Here is a 24,197-nt window from a genome sequence, read left to right on the forward strand (position 1 = left end):
GTAAACCCTAAACCCTTGGGTAAACCCTAAACCATTGGATAAATCATAAACTCTAAATCAAAAACACTAAACACTAAAATCCTAAACCCTTGAGTGTTTTAGTGTTTAGTGTTTTTTATTTAGAGTTTATGATTTATCCAAGGGTTTAGAGTTTACCCAAGGGTTTAGGGTTTCGGATTTAGGGTTTAGGGTTTAGGGATTAGGATTTAAGGTTTAGTTTTTTCTTGTCGACGTTAAATTTTTTTTTTTGTAATTACTACTATTTTTATTTTTTATTTTTTTATCTTTTTACTTTGAAAATATAATATAACTTGACAATATTTTGTTTCCTTTTATAAAAAATATCAAATTTGAAATAACATAATCCTATTGGTTGGTGAACCTCTAGGTTCACCTAGGGGGTGAACCCAAGAATAAGTCAATTTTATTTAATCTTCCTTTTGTTTTTCCTTTTTTACTTCTTTCATTGTCAGTGTTCCATGTTATATAGACTTCTATGATACTTCCTATATTTAACTAAATATACAACATCAGCAACCTTAACACCAACTATAATTTGTTTTAACAAGACTATAACCTTTTCGCAGCGTTTAAACAAAATGTTCAACTTTTATTTCATTAGACAGAAGATAAAATAATTGTAATAGAAACTTGTACTATTAGGCCCTTATCTTTTCAGCCAAAATGTAAGTGGCTACAATAGATTCATTCCTTATCGTGAATAAATGGCTACACGTGAATACAGCTGGTTTGTGTCGTTTGGTGTTGACTAAGAATAATCAGCTGAGTTCTAACTAAAACACATTCGCATATTTTCTTTATACAGATCAGTTGGACGAAAAGCGATTTTCAAGAGGTGATTTTTACCTTTTTTATTGTATTTTACATATTTTTATTTCATCTCAATTGTTCATATCTTTCTATAGATTAAATCCCACAAAATAGTATAATATTAGAATTTGCAGAAAAAATATTATCAGGACTATGAACTCAAGGATCTTTACTCTTGCGGTTATTGATTACTTATCACATGTTTAAGGATCTTTACTCTTGCGGTTATTGATTACTTATCTCATGTTTGAGCAGGAGACATGGCTAAGGCAATTTTACCATTTGTAGTCGAGAGGCTTTGGAAACTACTTGTCAGAGAAACTGAGCGATTTCAAGGAGTAGAAGAGCAGTTCGAGGGATTAAAGAGTGATGTTAAGAAGTTAAGGTTTTTTCTGGAAGATGCAGAGGCCAAAAAACATACAAGTGCAACAATAAACAACACTATCAAAGCGATCAAAGAAATAGTTTTGGACGCAGAAGATATAGTCGAAACCTTTCTTTTAATGGAAGAACTCGGAAATACAAGCGGCATCATGAACATTGTAAGAAGACTTTATTGGGTTAGTTTGGAACGCAGGGGACTTGCAATGGATATGGAAGATGTAAGTAAGAGGATCTCTCTGGAGATACACGATATGCAGAGTTCTGGCGTACAACAGGCCATTGTCAGAGAAAGGTGTATGTCTCCACCTTTCTCTGACAATGACAAACAAAGAAAAACGTTTTATATCGTGGACGAAGAGCAACCTATTGTTGGGATGGAGAAAAACATTGAGATATTGGTTGGCAATTTGGTGGAGGAGGATAGCAGTCAAGTGGTTGCTATAACTGGGATGGGTGGTATTGGTAAAACCACACTGGCAAGAAAAGTTTTCAATCATGAGAAAATAAAAAGACATTTTCCAGGATTGGCTTGGGTGTGTGTTTCACAACAGTTTGAAAGAAAGTGTGTCTGGCAGACAATCTTGCGCCAACTCAGGCCAGAATGCGATGTGTCAAAGATGATGGTAGACGAACTTCTGGAGAAGATTGCTCGAGTGTTGGAAACACAAAAGGCTTTGATCGTCATTGATGATATATGGAGAGAAGGAGACTGGGACCTAATCAAGCCTGTCTTTCTGCTAAATAAAGGTGAATCTCCTTATTTAACGTACATTTGGCGTCTTTTAAAAACTCAAGATTTGATCATGAAATCGTTATGAAATATAAATGTGTTGCAGGATGTAAGGTTTTACTTACTTCTCGCAATGAGAGAGTGGCATTACATGCAGACGAACAATGCAACCCCATCAAACCAGAGTGCCTAACTTTTGAAGAAAGTTGGGTTCTTTTTCAAAGGATGGCATTTCCTATTAAAGACACAGCTGGTAAGTTTTCAAGGGCGGCCTATTTGGGTTTTTTACTTTTTCTGTTGTAGTAATTTAAAGAAAAATGACTACAATATCTGCAGGACATATGATCCTTCTAACATTCTTGTAACTGATATGCAGAATGTAAGATTGACCAAGTCGGCATGAAAGAAATCGGCATGGAGATGCTTAAACATTGTGGAGGCCTACCACTGGCTATTAAGGTGTTAGGCGGGTTGTTACGTAAGAAGTACACATTGCATCAGTGGAAAATGATCCAAGAGAATATTAAAGCTCACATAGTTAGAGGGACTGGCTTTGACGACGGAAATATCAATAGGGAGGTTTATGATGTTTTGTATCTGAGTTTCGAAGAGCTGCCTGCTTATTTGAAGCATTGCTTCCTTTACCTTGCTTGTTTCCCAGAAGATTGTGAAATAGATGTGGAGACACTGTCCTATTACTGGGCTGCAGAAGGAATGGATTTCGATGGAGCGAGCATTCGAGAGGTTGCAAATGGATACATAGAAGAATTGGTGAAGAGAAACATGGTTATTTCTAAAAGAGACGTTGTTACTTCAAGATTTGAAACATGTCAGTTGCATGACATGATGAGAGAAGTGTGTTTGCGCAAAGCTGAAGAAGAGAATTTCGTACAAACCATTGGCACATCAACTGCAAATTCGAAATCTCCTTGTAAATCTCGTAGACTTTCTGTTATACGTTGGCCTGATGAAACATTTAATGTCGATACGGAGGTGAAGAATCCGAGCCTAAGAACTCTCTTGTTGATCAAGTGCAGAAGATGGAAGGCAACAAGTTTATTCTTTACAAGGCATAAGCTGATGAGAGTGTTAGATCTCTCTTATGTGGATTTTAAAGGAGGGAAGGTACCCTCTAGCATCGGGAAGCTCATCCACTTGAGATATCTTAGTTTAGTGTGGACAAATGTAACTCAACTTCCTTCTTCTATGCGGAATCTGAAGAAGCTCCTCTATCTAAACCTAGATGTATCTTGGAGAAAATCAGTCTACATTCCCAATATATTGAAAGAGATGCGAGAATTGACATTCTTGTGTTTGCCGAGGATCTTGCATCATAATAATACAAATTTGGAATTGGAAAATCTGGTCAAGCTAGAGACGTTGGAGAATTTCTCCACAAAACATGGGAGAGTGACAGATCTACAGGGTATGACGCGGCTCAGATCTCTCTCTATCTATATTAAAGTCGAGAGGTATACTGTGGAAACTCTATATTCATCTCTAGGTGAAATGAGATGCTTGGAGAATCTTTTTATACATGGTTACAAGCTGTGTTCTCCCACAGATGATGATGAAATAGGATTTGTTAGGGAGTTGGAGATATATATGCCAAGGTTACCTGATGCGCAACACTTTCCTTCTCACCTTACAACAATACATCTAAAGGAGTGTTGTTTGAAGGAGGATCCAATGCCGATTCTAGAGAAGTTGCTTCACTTGAAAGAGACTACTTTACATGATCGATCTTTCTGTGGGAGGAGAATGGTTTGCTCGAGGGATGGGTTTCCTCAATTGCAGAAGCTACAATTTATGGGACTACTGGAGTGGGAAGAGTGGATAGTAGAAGAAGGCTCCATGCCCTTTCTCCATACTCTCTATATTGGCCACTGTCCAAAGTTAACTGAGCTTCCTGGTGGGATGCGATCTTTGAAGAGTCTGACCTTTTGGTTTATGGGAAAGGGATGGCAGAAGAAACTGTCGAAAGGAGGAAAAGATTATTACAAAGTGGAACACATCCCTTTTGTTCAATTAAATTATTACAAAGTCCAACACTTCCCTTATGTGAGTCAGACAGCAGCTGAAGGAGACTCTCAGCAATTACGGACTATCAGGTATTATCCAGGAATGAACTTCTCTTGCCAACTTCTTTGTATTCGCATAAACTACAGTTTAATTAAGACTATTTCGTTGGAATATGTTTGATGATATGTGTTTTACCAATTGATTTGATATAGTGGCAAACAGAGAATTTACAAGTGAAACATACTAGCACACTGACACGGTGAAGCTGTTTGACGAAGTGTCTAACTGAGACACTGGATCTCCTGCAATGCTTCAAGTTTGCCTAGAGAGATAAAGAGATGTATTTTGGGAAGTGAAGCTGTTCAACGGAAGGTTCTCATGTACCTCTGTTGACTGAGAGAGGTGAAATATGTTAAGATTCTTATATTAGTTTTCTCTTTACTTGAAATGAAAACGGGATATTGAGATATGTATTAAGGAAGTGAGCACCTCGCAGCCGTTTTTGTTAAGAACCGAGTAATATGTTTACTCTATCACACACACGGTCACACCTACTTGTTTCATTTGAAATAAATATTTATTTTCTCACTTTTGATGAATTTGTGTGCTATGATCTTATTAGGGACTGTGCTAATGAATAGGAATCCTATCGAATACAGAGTGAAATGTGTGAACATTATCTTCATCTCTTAAATAAAAAATTCCACAGTTGGAGAATCTTACTTATATATGATCGAGTCTTGATGCTTATTAGCTTCAGAGGAAGAGAGTCCAACGATATGAACACCTAATCGAGTCTTTTGTGTGTTTTGGAAAAGCTGCCATGTCGTCAATAAAGTGTAAAAAACGTCATCATCCTTTTCATATCATCTACTCTTTGTACAACTAGAAAGTGACGTTAAGGCAGATGGTATTACTTCCTTTGAATTGCTCCTTAGACGAAATGAATCGTCCAGAGACTCGAGCTGCTTCTCCAAGTATCTCCTCAGACTTGCCTCTGCCACATTAACCAGACTCAGAGATAGGTTACTATACATGATCTTGATTCTTTCGTAGGGTAACAACAACAGAGAAATATTAAGTGCTTTCTGCTTCTGCTTCATTATATTCAAGCAGAAAAGTATGAGCTGCGACTACATGTTGCTTCTTTTCCTTCTCCTCAGGTTCCAAGTCATGAAGCTGCGACTACATATGGAGACTAAATAGACGCCACAGCGATCTGTGGTGATTTAAGTGCGGTCAGACAACGCTTGGTTCAGTGTAGGTTCAGTCTTCTGCGCCTAGATGATAGTAACTCAGCCGAACCATCCCATGGCATAACATTTGACTGTAGCTCAGAGGATAAGCCCTTGATATTCTTACCCGAGATGAACTGCATAAGTTCTAAGGAGTAGACACCAACCTGACTTGGCAACTCCAGGTTCAGTTCTTCCAGGTTTCCTTCCAAGTTATTTGTACTCATGAACCCCATATACCAAATCCTGCAGTAGAGGTTCAAGTAAGCTCAAAGAAAGATGTGGAAGATACCGAGAGGATAAATCTGTGAATGCCTCAGAAACTATCTCCTCAGGTGGTGGGAAGTTTTGGTTGCCAAGCCCATCTTTCCCATGAACGAAGTCAGCCACTCGAAGCATTGTGCCGTTCTGTACAGATGAAAAGACAACAACAACAAGTTATCAAAACATCAAGGCGCATAGATATGTTGCTGAATCTCAAAACATAGAAAGAACACAAAGTAGAGACATCCCAGGAAAGTTTTATGTGTTCCTTCAGCCACAGGAATATCAGTCCGACCAGCAACTTCCAACTAGTAGTAGATCAAAACGAAATAAACGATTCTTTATATAATTTAATTTGATAATGAGATTCATAAAGAAGACTACAGCTCTGCAGAAGTTAAAAATTTCAGTGGCGTGATCACCAAGCAAGCCAGACCTAATCCTGACTTGGAGACAGAGTATCGTCCATTACTAGTCTTATAAGATGATTCCTCCTTGCACCAATGATAATTCCTCCTTGCACCAATGATGATTCCTCCTTGCACCAATATATATATATGTAAGCAAGGCGTTGTTTGTTAAGACCGCTAACTGCTGGGTACACGATTGTGCTTAATTATGGTCTATACTGTGTCTCTGAAGCAAAGACAAGTAAATCTTCCTTGACTTGTAAAATCTACTTGCATAAAGCCCTTTTCGACAATCTCTTTCATGAATGTGAGGGTGGAACCAAGGAAGACTTTTGAATACCAGATCTTCAATTTGATCGTTTTAACCACCAATTTTTAGTTGTTCAAGAAAACCCACTTGACAAACTTTACAGTGTTCACTTTAGCTTAAAAATCGGTCCTGTCCGGTCCGGTCCGGTCGAACCGAAACATGCGCTTCGAGATTTTTTAAATGTTGTTTTTTTTTTTTGGAAAAATGATTATTGACTACATGAAGTATTGGCCATCACATGGCTAACCATGCAAACTAAACTAATGTATATTTAGCTACACGAAATATATATTATGTCTTCAACTTAATGATGTTATGTAATTAACATCACAATTTTTATTTCTTTCATCCAAAAATTGATGTGGATGTCAAAAACCGTTTAAATCTCTCATTTTTATCAATTAAAATATGATATATCTGACAGTAATTTAACTAAATATGAAATTTATATAGGATTTTATATAATTTTGGGTTTTAATTATTTTAATATGTTTTGTTATTAACTCTTAATAAAATTTATGTAATTAGTTTGATTAATTGTGTGATATATCTTTATTTGATCAATTTTTATTATAAAAAATTTCATGTCAATTTACTGACTCTAACATTTTATTTGTTAAATATAAAATTAATTAAATGAATGAATTATTTATTTATATTTTTATAAATAAAAATTGCATCCATTAAAAATGTATCAAATAAGTATATATATCACTATTAATCAAACGAATTACATAAATTTTATTAAAATTTCATAAGAAAACAGATTAAAATAATTAAAACATTACATAATATCTTATATAACTTTCATATTTAATATAAATATAAATAATATAATCATATATTTTTCAAATACACTAAAATAAAAATGTTAAACATTACTTATGAAGAAAATGTTAAAACATATTGATTTTCTAAATTAGATTTTGTTAAAAATATTCTTACGCTTTTACAACGTGGCTTAAAATATCATTCAGTTAAATTATAGTCGGGTCAGTCATATTTTTATTGATAAAACGAGATATATAAACGGTCTCTAACATCTACATTATTTTTCAGATGAACGAAATTAAATTCGTGATGTTAACTACATAACATCATTAAATTGAGAGATGTAGTCATGCATAAGATATACTTCGCGTAACTAGGTATACATTATTTTAGTTTGCATGGTTAGCTATGTGATGGCCAATACATCATATAGTCAGCAATCATTTTTTTTTTTTTTATGATGCTGAATCATGTATGTAGTGATAGAAGCCTATTAAAGGAGGAAGAATCGAAATACTGGACATTAGCACGAAGACCAAATTCAATTTAAATTTGCTTGCTTTAGATTAAACTGTTTCTTACTTACTAATGAGTTGATTCCATTCCACGAAAGATTTTTTTTTTGAATGAAAGTAAAATTATAATCAAACAAAAACTGTGTTACATTTTGTGCTTCTGTTTTTACTTATGAACTCATAAGGCAATAAAAATAAAAGATTCTAACCACCCATTACGATGGTGTTAGATCTTCTCTCGTGCCAAACCAAGTACGCAGACTTCTGTCCAAGTAGGCGTGGCCTCTTGCTCTGACTGCAAGCAGATGCAATCTGATCGTTTTATCAACGAGTTTGCTCAGAGTAATGGCATCCTTTGGTTCTTCACCATGTCTCCTCGAGTTTCTTTCCCTCCAGATACTGTGAACTGCCGCCTGCAGGGAGTATCTGATAAGGAACAATTCTGTGGCACGATAGGTCGAGCCAGACATTATAGTGATAATGGTATTCCAGTCTGTGGTAAAGCCATCTTTGAGAAGCCCTTGTACCAATGATTTCCAAACCTTAGATGAGTAGGTACATTGGAAAAAGAGATGATGGCAAGTCTCTTGCACTTCATGACATAGAGTACACTCTGCGTTTATGGTAGCATTCCAAGCTTGCATTTTATCTCCTGTTTGCAACCTGTTCTTTATTGCAATCCAGATCATAAATGAGTATTTCGGGGTGGACTCGGGGAACCATATGCCTCTGCTCCAAGGACAGATATATTGCCTCGTCCTCAGCTGATGCCATGTCTTTTTAGTGGAGAATCTGTTTCCAAATTTTCCTTCTTCGCTTCTCCATAACGGGACATCATCCATGTCCCTTAACCCTCCAATGCGCAATGTATTTATCTCTTCCTCTATATCATTTAGAATGCTCTCTCTATGTCTTCGCCTCCTGCGATTTGAGAGGACATCTGCCATCGTAGCATTTTCCACAATACCAAGCGCTATTTTACCTCTATCACCTACGGCTTCCTTTAGGCAACCAATCTGCGACCAGACGTCATACCAAAAGGATGTATGGTTCCCATTTCTGACATCTATACGCAGAAATTGCCTTGCTATGTCTCTCATTCGTAGAATCTTCTTCCATATCCAAGACCCCAAATTTGTCTTAACTGAGATCGACCAGAAAGACCCTTTCCTTATCAAATAACAATGTATCCACTTGACCCACAAGGAGGATCTAGCAGATGATATTCTCCAGATTAGCTTCAGGCAGTGGACTTTGTTTATCTCCTTTAAAGACCTGATTCCCAAGCCTCCTTCATGCTTTGGTAAGCAAATGTCTTGCCAGCTCACTTTTGCTTTTGTAGGTTTTAAAACAGGGCCTGACCAGAGAAAGGCTGCGCATAGACTTTCTATTTCCTTCAAACAACTACCTGGTAGTCGAAAAGCCGCTAGCCAGAAGTTTGCTAGACTCATGATTACCGAGTTGATCAGCTGAAGCCGCCCTGCATGGGAAAGGAAACGACCAGTCCACGAGCTCATGCGCTTTCTAATCTTTTCCACCAATGGCATGTAGTCACTTACTGTCATTTTCTTTGTGAGGAGGGGAAGACCTAAGTAGCGGACTTGAAGCTGTCCTGAGGCGAAGGGAAAGCTTGCGAGGGTCTCTGCTTCTTGTTCCACTGTTGAACCTGCCATGTAGAGAACCGTTTTCTCCAAGTTGATTTTCAGACCCGATATCACTTCAAAGTCTGCAAAGATCCTAAGAATACCTGCAATAGACCTTCGTGTGCCATCAGTGAAGACAAGCAGATCATCAGCAAAGCATAAATGTGTCAAGAGGATGTTCCGACATCTCGGATGGTACCGTATTTCTTTTCTTTCTACCGCCTTGTCAAGCATATTTGACAATACATTCATGCATATGACAAAGAGGTATGGCGATAGTGCACAACCCTGCCTCAGCCCCCTCTTGCTTTGAAAGAAACCCGCAAGTTCCCCATTTACTTGTACTGAAAACGAAGGCGTGCATACACATAGCTCAATCCAAGGGTATCCACGAAAGATTTGCTTCTCAAATACTAACATATCATAAACTTGGGGGTAGAGTGCAATTGAGATATAAACTTAATGTTGATGAGAGACACTGATACATCCATCATCTTTGTTATTTTCAACTTCACATTCTTCTCTTATTATGTGTACAGTGTACATGATTAGATATTTAGTAGAAGTGTAGGACCGTTTTCGTATAAGTACCACATAGATGACCAATATGGATGTAGTAGCTTTCAGTCAAAAATACAGTTCTTAACAAACAATACTAACTCAATATTGAATTAGTGTATGCCTTTCACAATTCTTTTGTTTTTCAATCGATTACAGAAGAAGACTACAGAAGTTGAAAATTTCAGTGGCTTGATCACCAAGCAAGGCAGACCTAAGGTAGACAAGTATTGTAGCCCAAAGCCTGACTTGGGGACAGACTATCGTCCAGTATGACAGCTATTAATGCATTCAGGGCTTAAGATAAGATGCTCAGAAGATGACAGAGGTTAATAAGGTTCACCTCTATTAATCCGAAACAATGCAACAAAGAAACGTGTCCTTCCTTGTTTCCGTTGAAAGTCGACTCTAACAACCTCCTCTTGCCACTCTTCTTCTGACACGTGGTCTTTGTATCAGAAGAGTTTACTTCCTGCATCTCATCAGCTAACCTTGTCCAAAATTTAATCAGTAAGGTGAGACATTCTTTCCACGTAGAACTACCAGGGATATGCACATAGGGACACATTTGGAGGTAAAACTAAGATGAAATGCCGTTTCATGATCTCCAGAGACTGTAAAGGTTCCAAAACCCTGATATATACTCTAGACTTGGAAACTCTATCCACTTCCAAAATCAATATCTCTTCTACTTTCCAGTGTATCTAACAAATTCATAATGTATATTGTCTGTAGACATCTTGCCAGGAAATGTGTGAATTCTCCGTGAAGACGCCAGTGAGTTTCTACCATATTGGCCAAAGCTTCCAAGTTCATCTTATTGATGTGGGCATGGACTTCATTGTTGGAGCTATCAAAGTTTAAGCCTATCAATCCCGGAATATTTTTGAAATCTAGTAAGCATCTTTTTGGATGCAAAAATGTTTTTTTGGTTTGAATAAATTTAACATTCATACAAAATTTTTCTTTTTTTTTGGAAATCCAAGGATATGCGAGACTCTACTGCATTTCTGCTTAAGGATGTTATACATTTTTGATAACCAAACGAAAGAACCATGTTGCATTAATGAGATTCTTCCAAGCAAATGCTTTCGAGAACTTACATCCATGTGCTCAAGTGCAGGACCTCTTGCTATATTGCAGCACCTAAATCCCAAATAGAACCACGCCCCTTTTTGGTTAGAACAAGGCATTGATCAAAACGCCAGCTGCAGATCGCCTGCAACTGCAGCTTCTCTAGACTCTAGCAATAGCTTCTTCAACAGATGATATCTCTTCTGAAGAATTCAACCCTAGAAGTTTTGCAACCTCAATTAGCTCTTCAACGTGAAGATAAGCCCCAGGATGCCCTGTGATTGCCATCTTGATAATCTCTGCCTCAGCTTTTAACAGTCCGGCTACTAGAAAATATATTCAAGCACTCCCTTGTTTTCCTAACAGTAACTGCATCAATGGTATCGGCCGGCCACATCTTTATTTTAACTAAATACACAACATCAACAATCTTAACACCAATTATAATTTATTTTAACAAGATTATAACCTTTTCACAGCGTTTAAAGAAAATGTTACAACATTTATTTCACTAGACAGATCAAATAATTGTAATACAACAAACTCGTACTATTAGAGGCCCTACGTACTAACTATCTCCTTATCTTTTTAGCAAAAAAATGTAAGTGGCTACAATAGAATCATTCATCGTTGTAAATACAGCTGGTTTGTGTCGTTTGGTGTTGACTGAGAATAATCAACTCTTTGTATGAATAGGTCTTCACCTGCGTTCTAACTAAAACACATTCGCATATTTTCGTTATACAGATCGGTTGGTCGAAAAGCGATCTATTTTCAAGAGGTGATTTTTATTTTTTGTATTTTCCATATTTATTTCTTCTCAATTGTTCATATCATTCATAGATTAAATCCAAAACAATAGTATATATTATCTAGACTGGAATTTGCAGAAAAATATTATCAGGACTATGAACTCAAAGATCTGCTCTCTAGCGGTTATTGATTACTTTCATGTTTGAGCAGGAGACTTATGGCTGAGCTAGCAGTGGCACTTTTACCGTTTGCAGTCGAGAGGCTTTGGAACCTCCTTGTCCGAGAAACTGGGCGATTTCAAGGAGTTGAAGAGCAGTTCAAGGGATTAAAAAATGATGTGGATACGTTAAGGTGCTTTTTGAAAGATGCGGAGGCCAAGAAACATTCAAGTGAAATGGTGAGAAAAGTTATCAAAGACATCAAAGAAATTGTTTTTGATGCAGAAGATATCATAGAAACCTTTCTTCTGAAGAAAGAACTCGGAGAATCAAGCAGCAGCAGCGTCAAAAGATTTGCATATGTCACTGTGAAAAGCATGGTGCTTGGGTTTGATATGAAAGCCATAAGCAAGAGGATCTCTAAGGTGATCCTTGATATGCAGAATCTTGGCGTACAGAAAGTAATCATCAATGAAGAGTATATGCAGTCTCTGCTGGTAAAAGAAAGAGAAATGCGACAAACATTTCCTACAAGTGACGAAGACCATCTTGTTGGGTTAGAGAGAAGTGTTGAGAGATTGGTTGGCTATTTGGTGGAGGAGGATAGCAGTCAAGTGGTTTCTATAACTGGGATGGGAGGTCTTGGTAAAACCACACTCGCAAGACAAGTTTATAATCATGAGACGATAAAAAGTCATTTTCTAGGAGGATTAGCGTGGGTTTGTGTTTCGCAACAGTTTGAAAGGAAGTGTGTCTGGCAGACAATCTTGCAACAACTCAGGTCAGAATGCGATGTGTCAAAGATGATGGAAGGCGAACTTCTGAAAGAGATTGTTCGAGTGCTGGAAACACAAAAGGCTTTGATCGTCATTGATGATATATGGAGAGAAGGAGACTGGGACCTAATCAAGCATGTGTTTCTGCCAAAAAAGGTGAACATCCTTACATTAGGTTGTGTTTTAAAAATCACAATTTGATAAAGAAATATTAAGAAATATGAATGTGTTGCAGGCTGGAAGGTATTACTTACTTCTCGCAATGAGGAAGTGGGATTACATGCAGACAGACAATGTGTTAACTTCAAACCAGAATGCCTAACTTTTGAAGAAAGTTCGGATCTTTTTCAAAGGATAGCATTTCCTATTAAAGACACAGCTGGTAAGTTTTCAAGGGCGGCCTACTTGGATTTTTTTTTCTGTTATAGTAAATTAATGAAAAATGACTACCATATTTGCAAGACATATGATCCTTTCGAACATTCTTGTAACTTCTGTGCAGAATTTAAGATTGAAAAAGACATGAAAGAAATCGGTATGGAGATGATTAGACATTGTGGAGGTCTACCACTGGCTATTAAGGTGTTAGGGGCGTTGTTAGGTAAGAAATACGCATTGCATGAGTGGAAAAGGATACGTGAGAACATTAAAGCTCCGACCGTTAGAGGGAGTGGGTCTGACGACAGAAATTTCAATTTGAAGGTTTACGGTGTTTTGTATCTGAGTTTCGAAGAGCTGCCTGCCTATTTGAAGCAGTGCTTCCTTTACCTTGCTAGTTTTCCAGAAGATTATGAGATACATACGAAGAAACTTTCCTATTACTGGGCTGCAGAAGGAATACTAAGGCCAATGGATTTTGATGGAGCGAGCATTCGAGAGGTTGTAGATGGATACATAGAAGAATTGGTTAAGAGAAACATGGTTATTTCTAAAAGAGACGTTGATACTTCAAGATTTAAAACACTTCAGTTGCATGACATGATGAGAGAGGTTTGTTTACGCAAAGCTGAAGAAGAGAATTTCGTACAAACCATTTGCAGATCAACTGCAAATTCGAAATCTCCTTGTAAATCTCGCAGACTTGCTGTTGTACGTTTGCCTGAAGAAAATTTTAATGTCGATAAGGAGGTGAAGAATCCAAGCCTTAGAACTATCTTGTTTATCGAGTGCATAATATGGAAGGCAACAAGTTTATTGTTTACAAGTCATAAGCTGATGAGAGTGTTAGATCTCTCTGAGGCCGATTTTGAAGGAGGGAAGGTACCGTCTAGCATCGGGAAGCTCATCCACTTGAGATATCTAAGTTTATATGAGACAGGTGTAACTCAACTGCCTTCTTCTATGCGGAATCTGAAGAAGCTTCTCTATTTAAACCTAGCTGTGTATGGTGAAGTCCACATCCCCAATATCTTGAATGAGATGCGAGAATTGACATTCTTGTGGTTGCCAAAGAGATTACATGATAAGACAAAGTTGGAATTGGGAAATCTGGTCAAGCTGGAGACGTTGAAGAATTTCAACACAAAGCACGGGAGATTGACGGATCTACAGGGTATGACACGGCTCAGATCTCTCTCTATCTCTATTACAAACGAGAGTTGTACCACGAAGACTCTATCTTCATCTCTAAGTAAACTTTCACGCCTGGAGAGTCTTACTATAGATAACAAGAACAAGTTTTATAATCCCACGAATGATGATGAAGAAGGATTTGTTTGGGATTTTGTTAATCTCAAACAGCTGTGGTTGGAGATATATATGCCAAGGTTACCTGATGCACAACACTTTCCTTCTCACCTTAAAGCCATTAAGCTAACTTTTTGTCGTTTGAAGGAGGATCCAATGCCGATTCTAGAGAAGTTGCTTCACTTGAAAGAGATTTGTTTACAATTTCGATCTTTCAGTGGGAGAAGAATGGAATGCTCAAGGGATGGGTTTCCTCAACTGCAGAAGCTAGAATTTAGGGGATTAGAGGAGTGGGAAGAGTGGATAGTAAAAGAAGGCTCCATGCCCCTTCTCCATACTCTCAGAATTGACGATTGCAGAAAATTAAAGGAGCTTCCTGATGGGCTGCAAATAATCACTAACTTGGAGGACCTGATTGTTTGTAATATGGGAGATGAGTTCAATTTGAGATTGTCGGAAGGATACTTGCCTTCTCACCTTACAACCATATCGCTAAGTGGCTGTCGTTTGACAGAGGACCCAATGCCTACTTTAGAGAAGCTTCTTCACTTGAAAGATGTTAGTTTAGATTATCGATCTTTCTGTGGGAGGAGAATGGTTTGCTCGAGGGGTGGGTTTCCTCAATTGCAGAAGCTACAATTCAAGAGATTAGAGGAGTGGGAAGAGTGGATAGTAGAAGAAGGCTCCATGCCCCTTCTCCATACTCTCATAATTTACTATTGTCCAAAGTTAAAGGAGCTTCCTGATGGGCTGCGATTCATCACTTCTTTGAAGTGTCTGGTTTTTTATAATATAGGGAAGAGATGGGAGAAGAGACTGTCGAAAGGAGGAAAAGATTATTACAAAGTCCAACACATCCCTTCTGTTACAATTCTATGATTGATCTCGGCAATGATGAGTCAGACAGCAGCTGAAGGAGACTCTCAGCAATTACGGACTATCAGGTATTTATCTAGGAATGAACTTCTCGGCAACTTCTTTGTATTTGCATAAACTACACTTTAGTTAAGACTATTTCGTTGGAATGTCTCTGATAATATGTGTTTTACCAATTACTTTGATATAGTGGCAAACAGAGATTTCCATGGCACACAAGGAGTGGATGACGCAGTGAAGCTGTTCGACAAAATGTCTTACTGAGGACACTTGATCTCCTGCACTGCTTTTAGTTTGTCAAGAGAGATAGAGAGATGTATTTAGGGAAGTGAAGCTGTTCCATGAAGGTTCTCATGTACCGTTGTTGACTGAGAGAGGTGAAATATGTTAAGATTCTTATATATTAGATTTCTCTTTACATTTTCTTGTATTTGTTCTTCTCAAGCGACTAGGCTTTTTGTAAATTTTCCGTATAGAATTGTGTTGAAACTCTTTGCTTGCCTCTGTATAAAAGATTTATGGATTTGATTTAACAGAATAGTTGATCTTAGTCGTTTAATTTTTCAGTAAATATTATTTGAATTATGAACTCATGAATCCTCCTCCTCTGGTGTTTGAGACACTTTTGTGTTCCCCAAAACATGACAAAGACTGTCTCTCAGAACTTGTATTTTCTTCTTGGAAACAGAGGAAAGAGAAGACTGAACCCCATAGCTATAATTTGACAGAGTCCCAGACTGACTAGATAACTCTTTCTGAGACCAGGCCAAGGTCCCGGTCAGGCTCTCTGCTTCATTATCTTCAAGCGATACCTCTTCTTGTTTCTCAAGCGATCTATCTATAAGTTGAAGAACGTTTTCAGGCATGCCCAACGCAATGTATTTGCTGCAGCCAACAAGCATGTAAAGGATGAGCTGAGACTACATATTGTTCTAAGTTCTGAAGTGTTTCAATCTAAGTCTTGAGACTACATAAGGTTAACTGAAGCTTCAGTTTTCAGGCAACGCTTGGTTAACATACAAGGACAAAAGCAAACTTACATGAACGATGTTTTCAAACCATCGTCATAATAATACTGATGAAGAAACCTTCAAACTTTCGTATTGTGACTTGACTTATTTCTTCACCATTAGCTTTGATGAAAAATAGGGTCTCCCTACCATCCACAAGACCAAGAAAATAATGATTCTCGGACCATATTCCAGAAGTAAATGATCTTGATATGCTGGCAGATACAGAGAACAAATGTTAGAAGACCATAGTAAGGTTTCACAAAACGATGAATTCACATACTATATTATGTGTATCAATGTAATAACTATATTTATTTAAAGTACACATTTGCATAAAATCACAAAAGCTGGAAACAGGCAGGTTAATTTATTGTTTACCGATATCAGTTATTTAAGTATGAGATAAAAATGATTAAATTTCAGTTAAAACAAACTAAAATTCAAAATTACAAAATACAGCTAAATATATAAAAGTTTTATCTAGATTCTTAAAACAATGTATTTTGATTTCAGTTGTTACAAATCAGTATCCAATAGACAATGAAAAAGAGTGAGTGGTGCTGCGTGATGGTGATGGTGAGTGGTGTGGTGGATTTGCTCTCAATATAGGGTCTGGCGGAGCTTTGGGGTGGTCTACTTTGGCCTTGTGATTTCTTGGGAAAAAAGCATAAGTAGGCTGGAGGTGGAAGTTGATTATAAAATGGTGGTGGGATTTCTTACGACAGGGATCGAGGATACTCACCCGCTGTCTTTTCTGATACGTTTGTGCCATGGTTTTTTGACGAGGGACTGGTTGGTCAGAATTGTTCATGTGTATAGGGAAGCTAAGCTGATGGTTTAGCTAACTTTGCTATTTCTCTTCTTTTTGGTTTTCATCGTTTTGATATTGTTCCGATAGAGCTTGTTAGTTTGATATGAGAGGACGTCGATGGCTCATTACGGCCACGACAAGTTCAAGAAGTTTGAAGTTTTCTTTTTAATAAAATTGGGAGGTTTTCTCCCATTTTCTTACAAAAAAAAAATAGACACTGAAAAAGAGTGGAAGAAGATGAAAAATATAAGGCTATAAGCTAATCAACAGAAATGATTGGTTTTATTTTATTCTAGTGAGCTTACTTTTTTCCTGGAAATATTTTAAAGAATTTAATTTAGCTAATATATTCTAGTTTTCTATACATTTATTAGTTTATTATTGAATTCAAAAATGAAATAATGTTAGTTAATCCTAACACACAAAAAATTTAATAAAAAACTAAACTAATTTTCAAATTGTATGGGGTCAGATGACTTCCTCTTAACGTCCTGCCAAGTAGGTAAATAACATATCTAATGGTTCTTGCCTAGCTTCACAAGATTTTAAGATTATTGTCATCAGGTGATGTACGCCCCTTCTCTTATCGACTTGATATCATTTCTTTTTTGGTTAAAGAGTAAATACTTTCATGTCCTGTTTCTTTGTTAAAAGTTTTTCTTTCCTAAACCAAAAAAATTATTATTACAAAACACATCTTGTTTGCTCAGACATGACGAGGGAACCAAGGCCAAGAGAAAGTAAAATGAAACTCTTCAGCAAAAGAAAGAAAAAAACATGAATCATTCACTCAACTTGCATACATCCATGAACTTCTGGACTGCGTTATGATACTGAGTTCCCTGCAACCATACAACAAACATTAAGCATCTCCTCAAACAGTTTATGTATCTTCTTGAACTCGTAGTTAAATTTCTGATTTTTTTTTTTTGGTAAAAATGTAAAGAAAGTTAAATTAAATTTCTGATTTTGATAAATATTCATGGGCAAATGATATATAACATCAATAAATGGATGTAGACTACGTTGACATGGCAAGAGAGTAAGAGATTGGGACTTTACCTCCCAGTAGAGCTGATGGCAGTTCATGCACTGCCAAAACTCCATTTTTTTGTTAACTAAGCAGTTTGATATTCTTTGGAAACCCTTTGCTGCTTCCCATTGCATTTCGTGCATCTTGACATCAATTGATTCTCGCTGATCTTTAGCTGGAAAGTCTCTATCACCTGTTCAGCATAATTGTTTCAGTGGTAACTCTCAGATTATATCCACAACTATTCCACTGAATATAAGAAAACTGGTTCCACAATGAATGCAGGAGACTCTATTGGCCAAGTATGAATCCAAGAATGCCCATGAAATAAATTATCAAGCAAGGAAGCAAGGTGGTAGTGGATAAAGATCAACTAGTTATTTGTAGCTATTTCATAATGAGATGTCTTAAGAAAGATCCTACTCTCTAAGGAAAAACTTGCAGGTCAGCCTCCTTTTTAATAAATAAATCCAGACAATCAAAACATGCCGCATCACAGTTCAGAAGGATTAACATTGTTGTACCTCAAGAATCTGCTCATTTAAGAAGCCTCTTGGCTCTATATATTTGATGCTTAGCCAAATCTTGGTGTCTCAACAATTTAGTATCTCTTGCCAATAGAACTATGTTTTCTTTCAATGCTTGATCAAGCAACTCCCTATGTCAACAAATCAACAACGAAGTTAATTAACTCAGAAAGATATTGTGATCAACCCCATGCCATCAAAATTTATTAATACTAGCTTAGGGGAAAGTACCTTGAATCTGGCTTCTTTGAGGGTGGAACTGCAGCATCAATCCCCACACAACGCACATGTTTCGCCAAACCTTCAACCTAGAGAGTTGTTTTATAAGCATATAGTATGATTACCACATGGACAATATCAAAATGGTTGAACTCAAGAAACTATATTTCACAAATATAGTACAGTCACATTATATAATTCTATTTAGTGAAATAAATCTAGGATCAGTAGTTTAATAAACACAAGATTGGCAGAGATTTGTCCAATCACCATCACATCCAAGAGAAATTTAGGGCAGCCATCACCTCCTAAAGATGAATCCCATGGTGGTGGACCTTGCCAGTCCATAGAACAAACCAAATGCTTATCTGTGCTCACATTTTTCAACTAGGCACCACGTCTTCTTGTTTTCTTCTTGGAGATCCTTGGTAGAAGATCAGACTCCTTCAACATGATCCTTTCACCATACTTTCTGACGATCTTCAACAGATTCTCATCCATTCGCATTGTGTTTAGCGTCTTTTTTCTACAAACCACTCCATTGGCAATGTTCTGTCCATTTTCCGTATTACATCTGCAGCATTGCAGAGTTTGGCCGCGAGAATCTTACTGGCCCCATTGAGAATGTATTTTAATCCGACGTTTATATGTTTAGGATCTTGCAATGTGTTCGAACTGGTCCTTGTGTTCCAAGCAACCGTTGCGGCCTAGATTCAGATCTCCGTTACTGATGCTATGTCCACAAGAGGGTGGTTGTCGTCTCTACAACCCAAAAGAAGATAGGTTTTAGGTGGCGAAGAGTGACCTTTCGGGGTATCAATTCCTATGAAACTCATGTAAGTGGTTCCTTGTGGTGGATTCTAGATCTGATCTCTACATCATAGACGTGTTTAGGCGTTAGCCACCAGAGGATTGTACTCCCACGTCTAGAGACACCCAGAGGTGGCCCTCATGAGATTAAACGTGGGGGAGAAAACAAATTCAAGGAGAATTTAATTAAGCGAGGTACTGCTTTTGCTTGGGGTCATCACACTAGAAAAGACCTTAGGGATCTCAATATCTCATGTGGGTAGACGATAAGAATAGAGACTATGTTGTGGTGAGGAGAGTTTCGAATTGCCAGTACTTAGGGTTTTGTAAGAAAGGCGATGTTCATTACCGTGAGATTACATTACATATGGATGTTCGCAGGGAGTTACAAGGCGTTTATGATTTTGTTCTCAAAGGTTATAATCTTTACTTCCTCTCCACACGTAAGTACATAAGTTTCCAATGGCGATGCCAAGAATGAGTGAGGCTGATGAGAAAGCAATGTATGGAGATAAGGCCTTCTCATATAGCTTTAACGTTGGTGTTCCAACACCAGGGGATCCCTTGTTTCTCTATATCAGAGCTTACGAGCCAACCTCTTGAAAGCCTAGGATCTTTCGCATGTACAAGAGGCCAGAGGGATGCTAAAGATCTAGACCCGGGGACCTTAGATAGATGGCTTGTTGAGGTTGATTCTCTAGGTGATGAGGCTTTGTTTTTTTGATTTGGGTATCACTGTGCCTGCTGACCACAGCCTTGGTATTGAGCCAAACTCCATCTACTTCACCCGTCACGACCGCCGTTTTAATCACATGAAACGTTCAACTCCATGCATCAACGTATGTGTGTACAGAACATCAAACGCCATTGCCATGTGGTTTCTCCCGTCTAGATCATTTGTTTCATTCTTGCTTTGTTATTTTCATTCCCGTGTTTAATCTTTGTAACGTTAGCTTTCCCATGATGTCGCTCACTCGGTCCTTGCTTTGCACGTGGCTTGTGTTGTTTTAGAAATTCCGAGACTCTTCTTTCTTGTCCTCTTTTTCTTTTGATGTATATAATCTTTGACATTGCTAACTATTCCAAATTTGAAACTATCAGTCCACATCAAATTATCATACACTCGGGGTATGCACTAAACACAATTTAATTTAATTTTTTTTTATTGTTGCACATGATGCCAAAAATGACTGTGCTGGGCCGGGGTCCATATATAAAGACCGTCGACTTTCCCCCTCATCTAACCCTAATTTGTTTTTCATGTCAAATTCATCCTTGGAAACCATGGTCAACAACTTCTCCGGTAAGATGTTACCTCTTTCTCGGGGTTTGTTTGTCTTGTACCTCTCTAATATTAATCGATCGATCTAATGGTTTCGTAGTTTTTGTTTCGGATCGTAGATGCGGACACAGAGGTCTTCTGGGACGTGACTGACTTCCCTATCCGTACCGATCGCTCTTATCTCGAGACTCTCAGATCAGTTCTTGCCAGCAATGGTTATACTGGTGAGCTAAAAATCAAGGCTTATGGTGAGAAGAAACCGGACAATCTGGGTGATGGAGTCACCTTCCTACTTAAAAGTTTGCTTCGAACCCCCACCCCTTTCTTTTATTATTTCATGTGCTATTTATTTATTTATTTTTATGTATTTACAGGGGAGAAATTTTCGAGACTTAGTAGGATGTTAGTGGACATTGGTCTATGGGAATTGGACACAACTCGCTTGTCTGCTTGTACCCCAAAAAATGTGATGGTAATCGCAGAAAACATAGACGAAGATACAGACTTTGTCTACGTTTCTAGGAATTTGAGATCACCTGCTAATAATTGTCTCTGGGTACTGGCTGATGATTACGAAAAGGAGAAAATAAAGCGTGTGAAGCTTCCTAGTGCAAGCTTTATATGGATATGGAAAGATCTACTGGCTGGAAAAAAGCCCATGTCCTCAGAGAAGTTATCTTCATTGCGTTGCAAGGCTCCCTTTGAGCGCGCCTGGGCTGAGATTTGATTCCAAGAATAATAATGTATCTGAACTTAAATGTTTGATTCCAAGAACAATGTGTATCTTTGTGTAATAATCTCTCATCTGCAACAACTATGTGTGTTCAATTTGATGATTTTGCAGTTGCAACCTTTTTTTCCCATTTTCTGCTTGTGTAATTTCATAGAGCCAGATACTTTTTTCTGCTCCCATTAATTGAAGAATTTATAACTGTTAAATCAAACAAAGAGTGCGTAAATGGCAAGTTAAAAGACGATCTACAACAGATATAGCTCACAGATTATATTATGTAACATCATCATCATCATCATCAGTAGGATAGGCAGAAGAAAGGTCGATGGACCTGTTTCCAGAACATAAGTCTGACCAATACCAAGCTAAAATTGGCTCAGGATAATCAAAATTTTCTGGTGAGCAACCCTCAGGAACTACTGTGAAAACATTATGATCTCTAACAATCATTTCGTCAAGAAAACTGATCATGGTAATGTTATCTTGCCCTGGCAGAGCCTTTGCAATTACCAACAAATTTTTTATCCCTCCAAACCTTTGACGTTTGTGAACCCAATTAAGCATGCTATGTAACAAACGATAAAACCTTGGACGTTTATCGACAACTTTAGCTGGAGTGAAGAACCGGTCCTCGAGATAGCGACCATAATCAAAGGAATCCTAACTACCATAAGCAAAGAACTCCACGTGACCATGAGCACCCTCATTCGATATAGCTGATTTGACATTCTCAACAAACTGATCTACATCGAGACCAGGAGGGAGTGGGAACTCATCCATGTCCCAGAACACGCCTGTCCAACCATCTGCATGAATGCGCGAGCGAGCGAGCGAGGGTGATTATTAACAAATAAGCAAATCAGATCTAATTAATAACTAGCAAGAAAGAGAGAGAGAGAGAGAGATATATCTTACGGACGACCATGGTTTCGACGGATATGGATCGGAACTTATTAGACTCAGACAAGGAGGAAGGGGGAATTCTAGGGTTAGATTTGTGGCTGTCGATAAAAGGAGTGGGTGTTTTTTTATTCTAGTGTTTTTACCTCCATCTTTAGGTACGTCCTTGATGGGAAATTAAGGTTTCTAAAATAAATAAAAACACACATGTTTTGTTAGTTTTTTTTTTTTTTGCCTAAACACGATTTTTATTCATTTATTAGAAAACATGATTTTATAAACAATTTTATTATTCTAACAGAAAATATGGTCTAGAATTTTGTAGGAAAAAAAAAATATAATTTTGCAATCTCTATACTATATAGTCAACACTATAGTAATACAAAATGTCTTTTCACATCAACATTTTAATTTTTCTATAGAGTTAGACACGTCTATTTTAAAGCATTTTAATCATCAACAAAAAAAATTTAATTGACTAATATTTTTTTGGTATTTTTTATGCACACTTATAATTTATTTTAACATATATATATATATATATATATATATATATATATATATATATATATATAAATATGGTATATAAATTAATGTAAAATATACTGTAGTTGTATTTGCTTTATTTTTAATTAGTGTGATATACATATATATATATATATATATGTTATTAATATATTTCAAAAATTCTTGCCAAAAATAAATATACAGATATAAAATTTTACTTTATAATGAGTTAATAATCATTACGATGTTTTATAACTTTTCCCAAAAACATAATTTTCTATAAGGAAATTTACCATAGCACATGTTCTATAACGCAATACAACACCAACATCTCTTCTTTCATCTTCCCAAGTAGTGCAATCTAGCCACTCTTAATCCTCATCTCATCTTCTATATTTTCAAGCCCCTTTCTTTTGCAATTCAAATTGATCCGTCGTATTTTTTTTTTTGCAGCTCTTTCACATTATCTACAAGTACCTTATTTTTTGAATCTACCATTCCATCTCATCTAGCAAAGCTTCACCAATCCATTTGAACAAGTGACTCTCTCTTTTTTCTCTACAACGAAAGACAAACAAAAATGTTTCTTAACATGTGACAGCAATAATCCAAGTCACAATCAGTGTTTTACTCATCTCTCTCTCTATAATATATATCTATACAATTATTTACCAAATGATTTTTCGAAATGGAGCTCTCACATAAAAAGTTAGAGCGGTTAGTATCGTTTAACCCTTAGTTAATCAAATATATAAATTACTTACAAAATAAAAACGAATTTGAATGATTTTGATTAAATAAATAATTAAAATATATAACAATAAGAATTATCCAAAGTCTAAAAATATAATTTGAACTAAAAGATAATTCTCATACATATATATATATATATGTATTGTGTTTTTTACTGAGAATATCATTTAATAAAAATGTTAGAAATTAAAAAGCAGAAAACACATATTCGATTCCTAATGAGGTTTACAAGATCACATACTGTTTGATCTAACGGTTTAGATTTCAAGATCCATTGTACTCTCATCTCTAGATCTACATAACTTAGTAAGCAGATGTCCTTACCCATTGCTAAACAAACTTACTTCCTTTAAAGTTGCAGGTACCCATGCATGGTTAAGTGTTTTCTTCATTTTTGTATAAAGCTTTTGTTTCTGCTAAATATATTTATGCTCCATGTATCATGTTAAAGTTCTTGTTTCTTAGATGTTTTCTCTTTCAAATTTTGGAATTTTATTTTTAGATATGGAAAGCAAGAGAGTGCCTGAATATTTTTCAAGTAGCCGGCCGGACTGTTAAAGTCATTGATGCAGTGACTGTTAGGCTTTGGGGTTACTCTCTTACCTGTTCAGCT

General features: G+C 36.8%; 4 protein-coding genes and 1 pseudogene across 5 annotated transcripts in view; all 5 read left to right on the plus strand.

Annotated features, from left to right (window-relative positions):
- LOC106415590 (probable disease resistance protein RXW24L) overlaps window positions 1-15,567 on the plus strand; it is an 88,610-nt gene extending 73,043 nt beyond the window's left edge. The window contains exons 4-5 of the mRNA XM_048748350.1: window positions 12,937-15,064; window positions 15,187-15,567. Of these exons, the coding sequence (XP_048604307.1) occupies window positions 12,937-14,999 (2,063 nt within the window). The 3' untranslated portion in view covers window positions 15,000-15,064; window positions 15,187-15,567. The remainder of the gene's footprint in view (window positions 1-12,936; window positions 15,065-15,186) is intronic.
- On the plus strand, window positions 651-4,566 carry LOC125581993 (probable disease resistance protein At1g59620). Of its 2 annotated transcripts, XM_048748351.1 has the most exons (5): window positions 651-856; window positions 1,087-1,962; window positions 2,052-2,198; window positions 2,322-4,056; window positions 4,180-4,566. In XM_048748351.1, the coding sequence occupies exons 2-5, from the start codon at window positions 1,092-1,094 to the stop codon at window positions 4,202-4,204; spliced, it is 2,778 nt and encodes a 925-aa protein (XP_048604308.1). In that variant the 5' UTR covers window positions 651-856; window positions 1,087-1,091; the 3' UTR covers window positions 4,205-4,566. The 2 variants fall into 2 exon arrangements, with proteins under 2 accessions (XP_048604308.1, XP_048604309.1); XM_048748352.1 differs by lacking the exon at window positions 651-856 and having other exon boundaries at window positions 1,037-1,962.
- LOC125582005 (probable disease resistance protein At1g58390) overlaps window positions 784-24,197 on the plus strand; it is a 56,793-nt gene continuing 33,379 nt past the window's right edge. The window contains exon 1 of the mRNA XM_048748368.1: window positions 784-856. The gene's annotated coding sequence lies outside the window, so the exon portion shown is untranslated. The remainder of the gene's footprint in view (window positions 857-24,197) is intronic.
- Window positions 19,264-20,347, plus strand: LOC106415201 (annotated as a pseudogene).
- Window positions 20,629-21,531, plus strand: LOC125582003. The gene is made up of 3 exons (XM_048748365.1): window positions 20,629-20,712; window positions 20,811-20,990; window positions 21,066-21,531. The coding sequence occupies exons 1-3, from the start codon at window positions 20,670-20,672 to the stop codon at window positions 21,416-21,418; spliced, it is 576 nt and encodes a 191-aa protein (XP_048604322.1). The 5' UTR covers window positions 20,629-20,669; the 3' UTR covers window positions 21,419-21,531.

Source organism: Brassica napus, chromosome C2 (assembly GCF_020379485.1).
Source record: "Brassica napus cultivar Da-Ae chromosome C2, Da-Ae, whole genome shotgun sequence".
NCBI classification, from domain to species: Eukaryota; Viridiplantae; Streptophyta; class Magnoliopsida; order Brassicales; family Brassicaceae; genus Brassica; species Brassica napus.

Coding starts and splice junctions, on each gene's coding strand:
- LOC125581993 (XM_048748351.1), top strand. CDS start 1,092: ATGGCTAAGGCAATTTTACCATTTGTAGTCGAGAGGCTTTGGAAACTA. Junction 1,963..2,051: donor TGTCTTTCTGCTAAATAAAG/GTGAATCTCCTT, acceptor AATGTGTTGCAG/GATGTAAGGTTTTACTTACT. Junction 4,057..4,179: donor CAGCAATTACGGACTATCAG/GTATTATCCAGG, acceptor GATTTGATATAG/TGGCAAACAGAGAATTTACA.
- LOC125582003 (XM_048748365.1), top strand. CDS start 20,670: ATGTCAAATTCATCCTTGGAAACCATGGTCAACAACTTCTCCG. Junction 20,713..20,810: donor CATGGTCAACAACTTCTCCG/GTAAGATGTTAC, acceptor TTCGGATCGTAG/ATGCGGACACAGAGGTCTTC. Junction 20,991..21,065: donor AGTCACCTTCCTACTTAAAA/GTTTGCTTCGAA, acceptor ATGTATTTACAG/GGGAGAAATTTTCGAGACTT.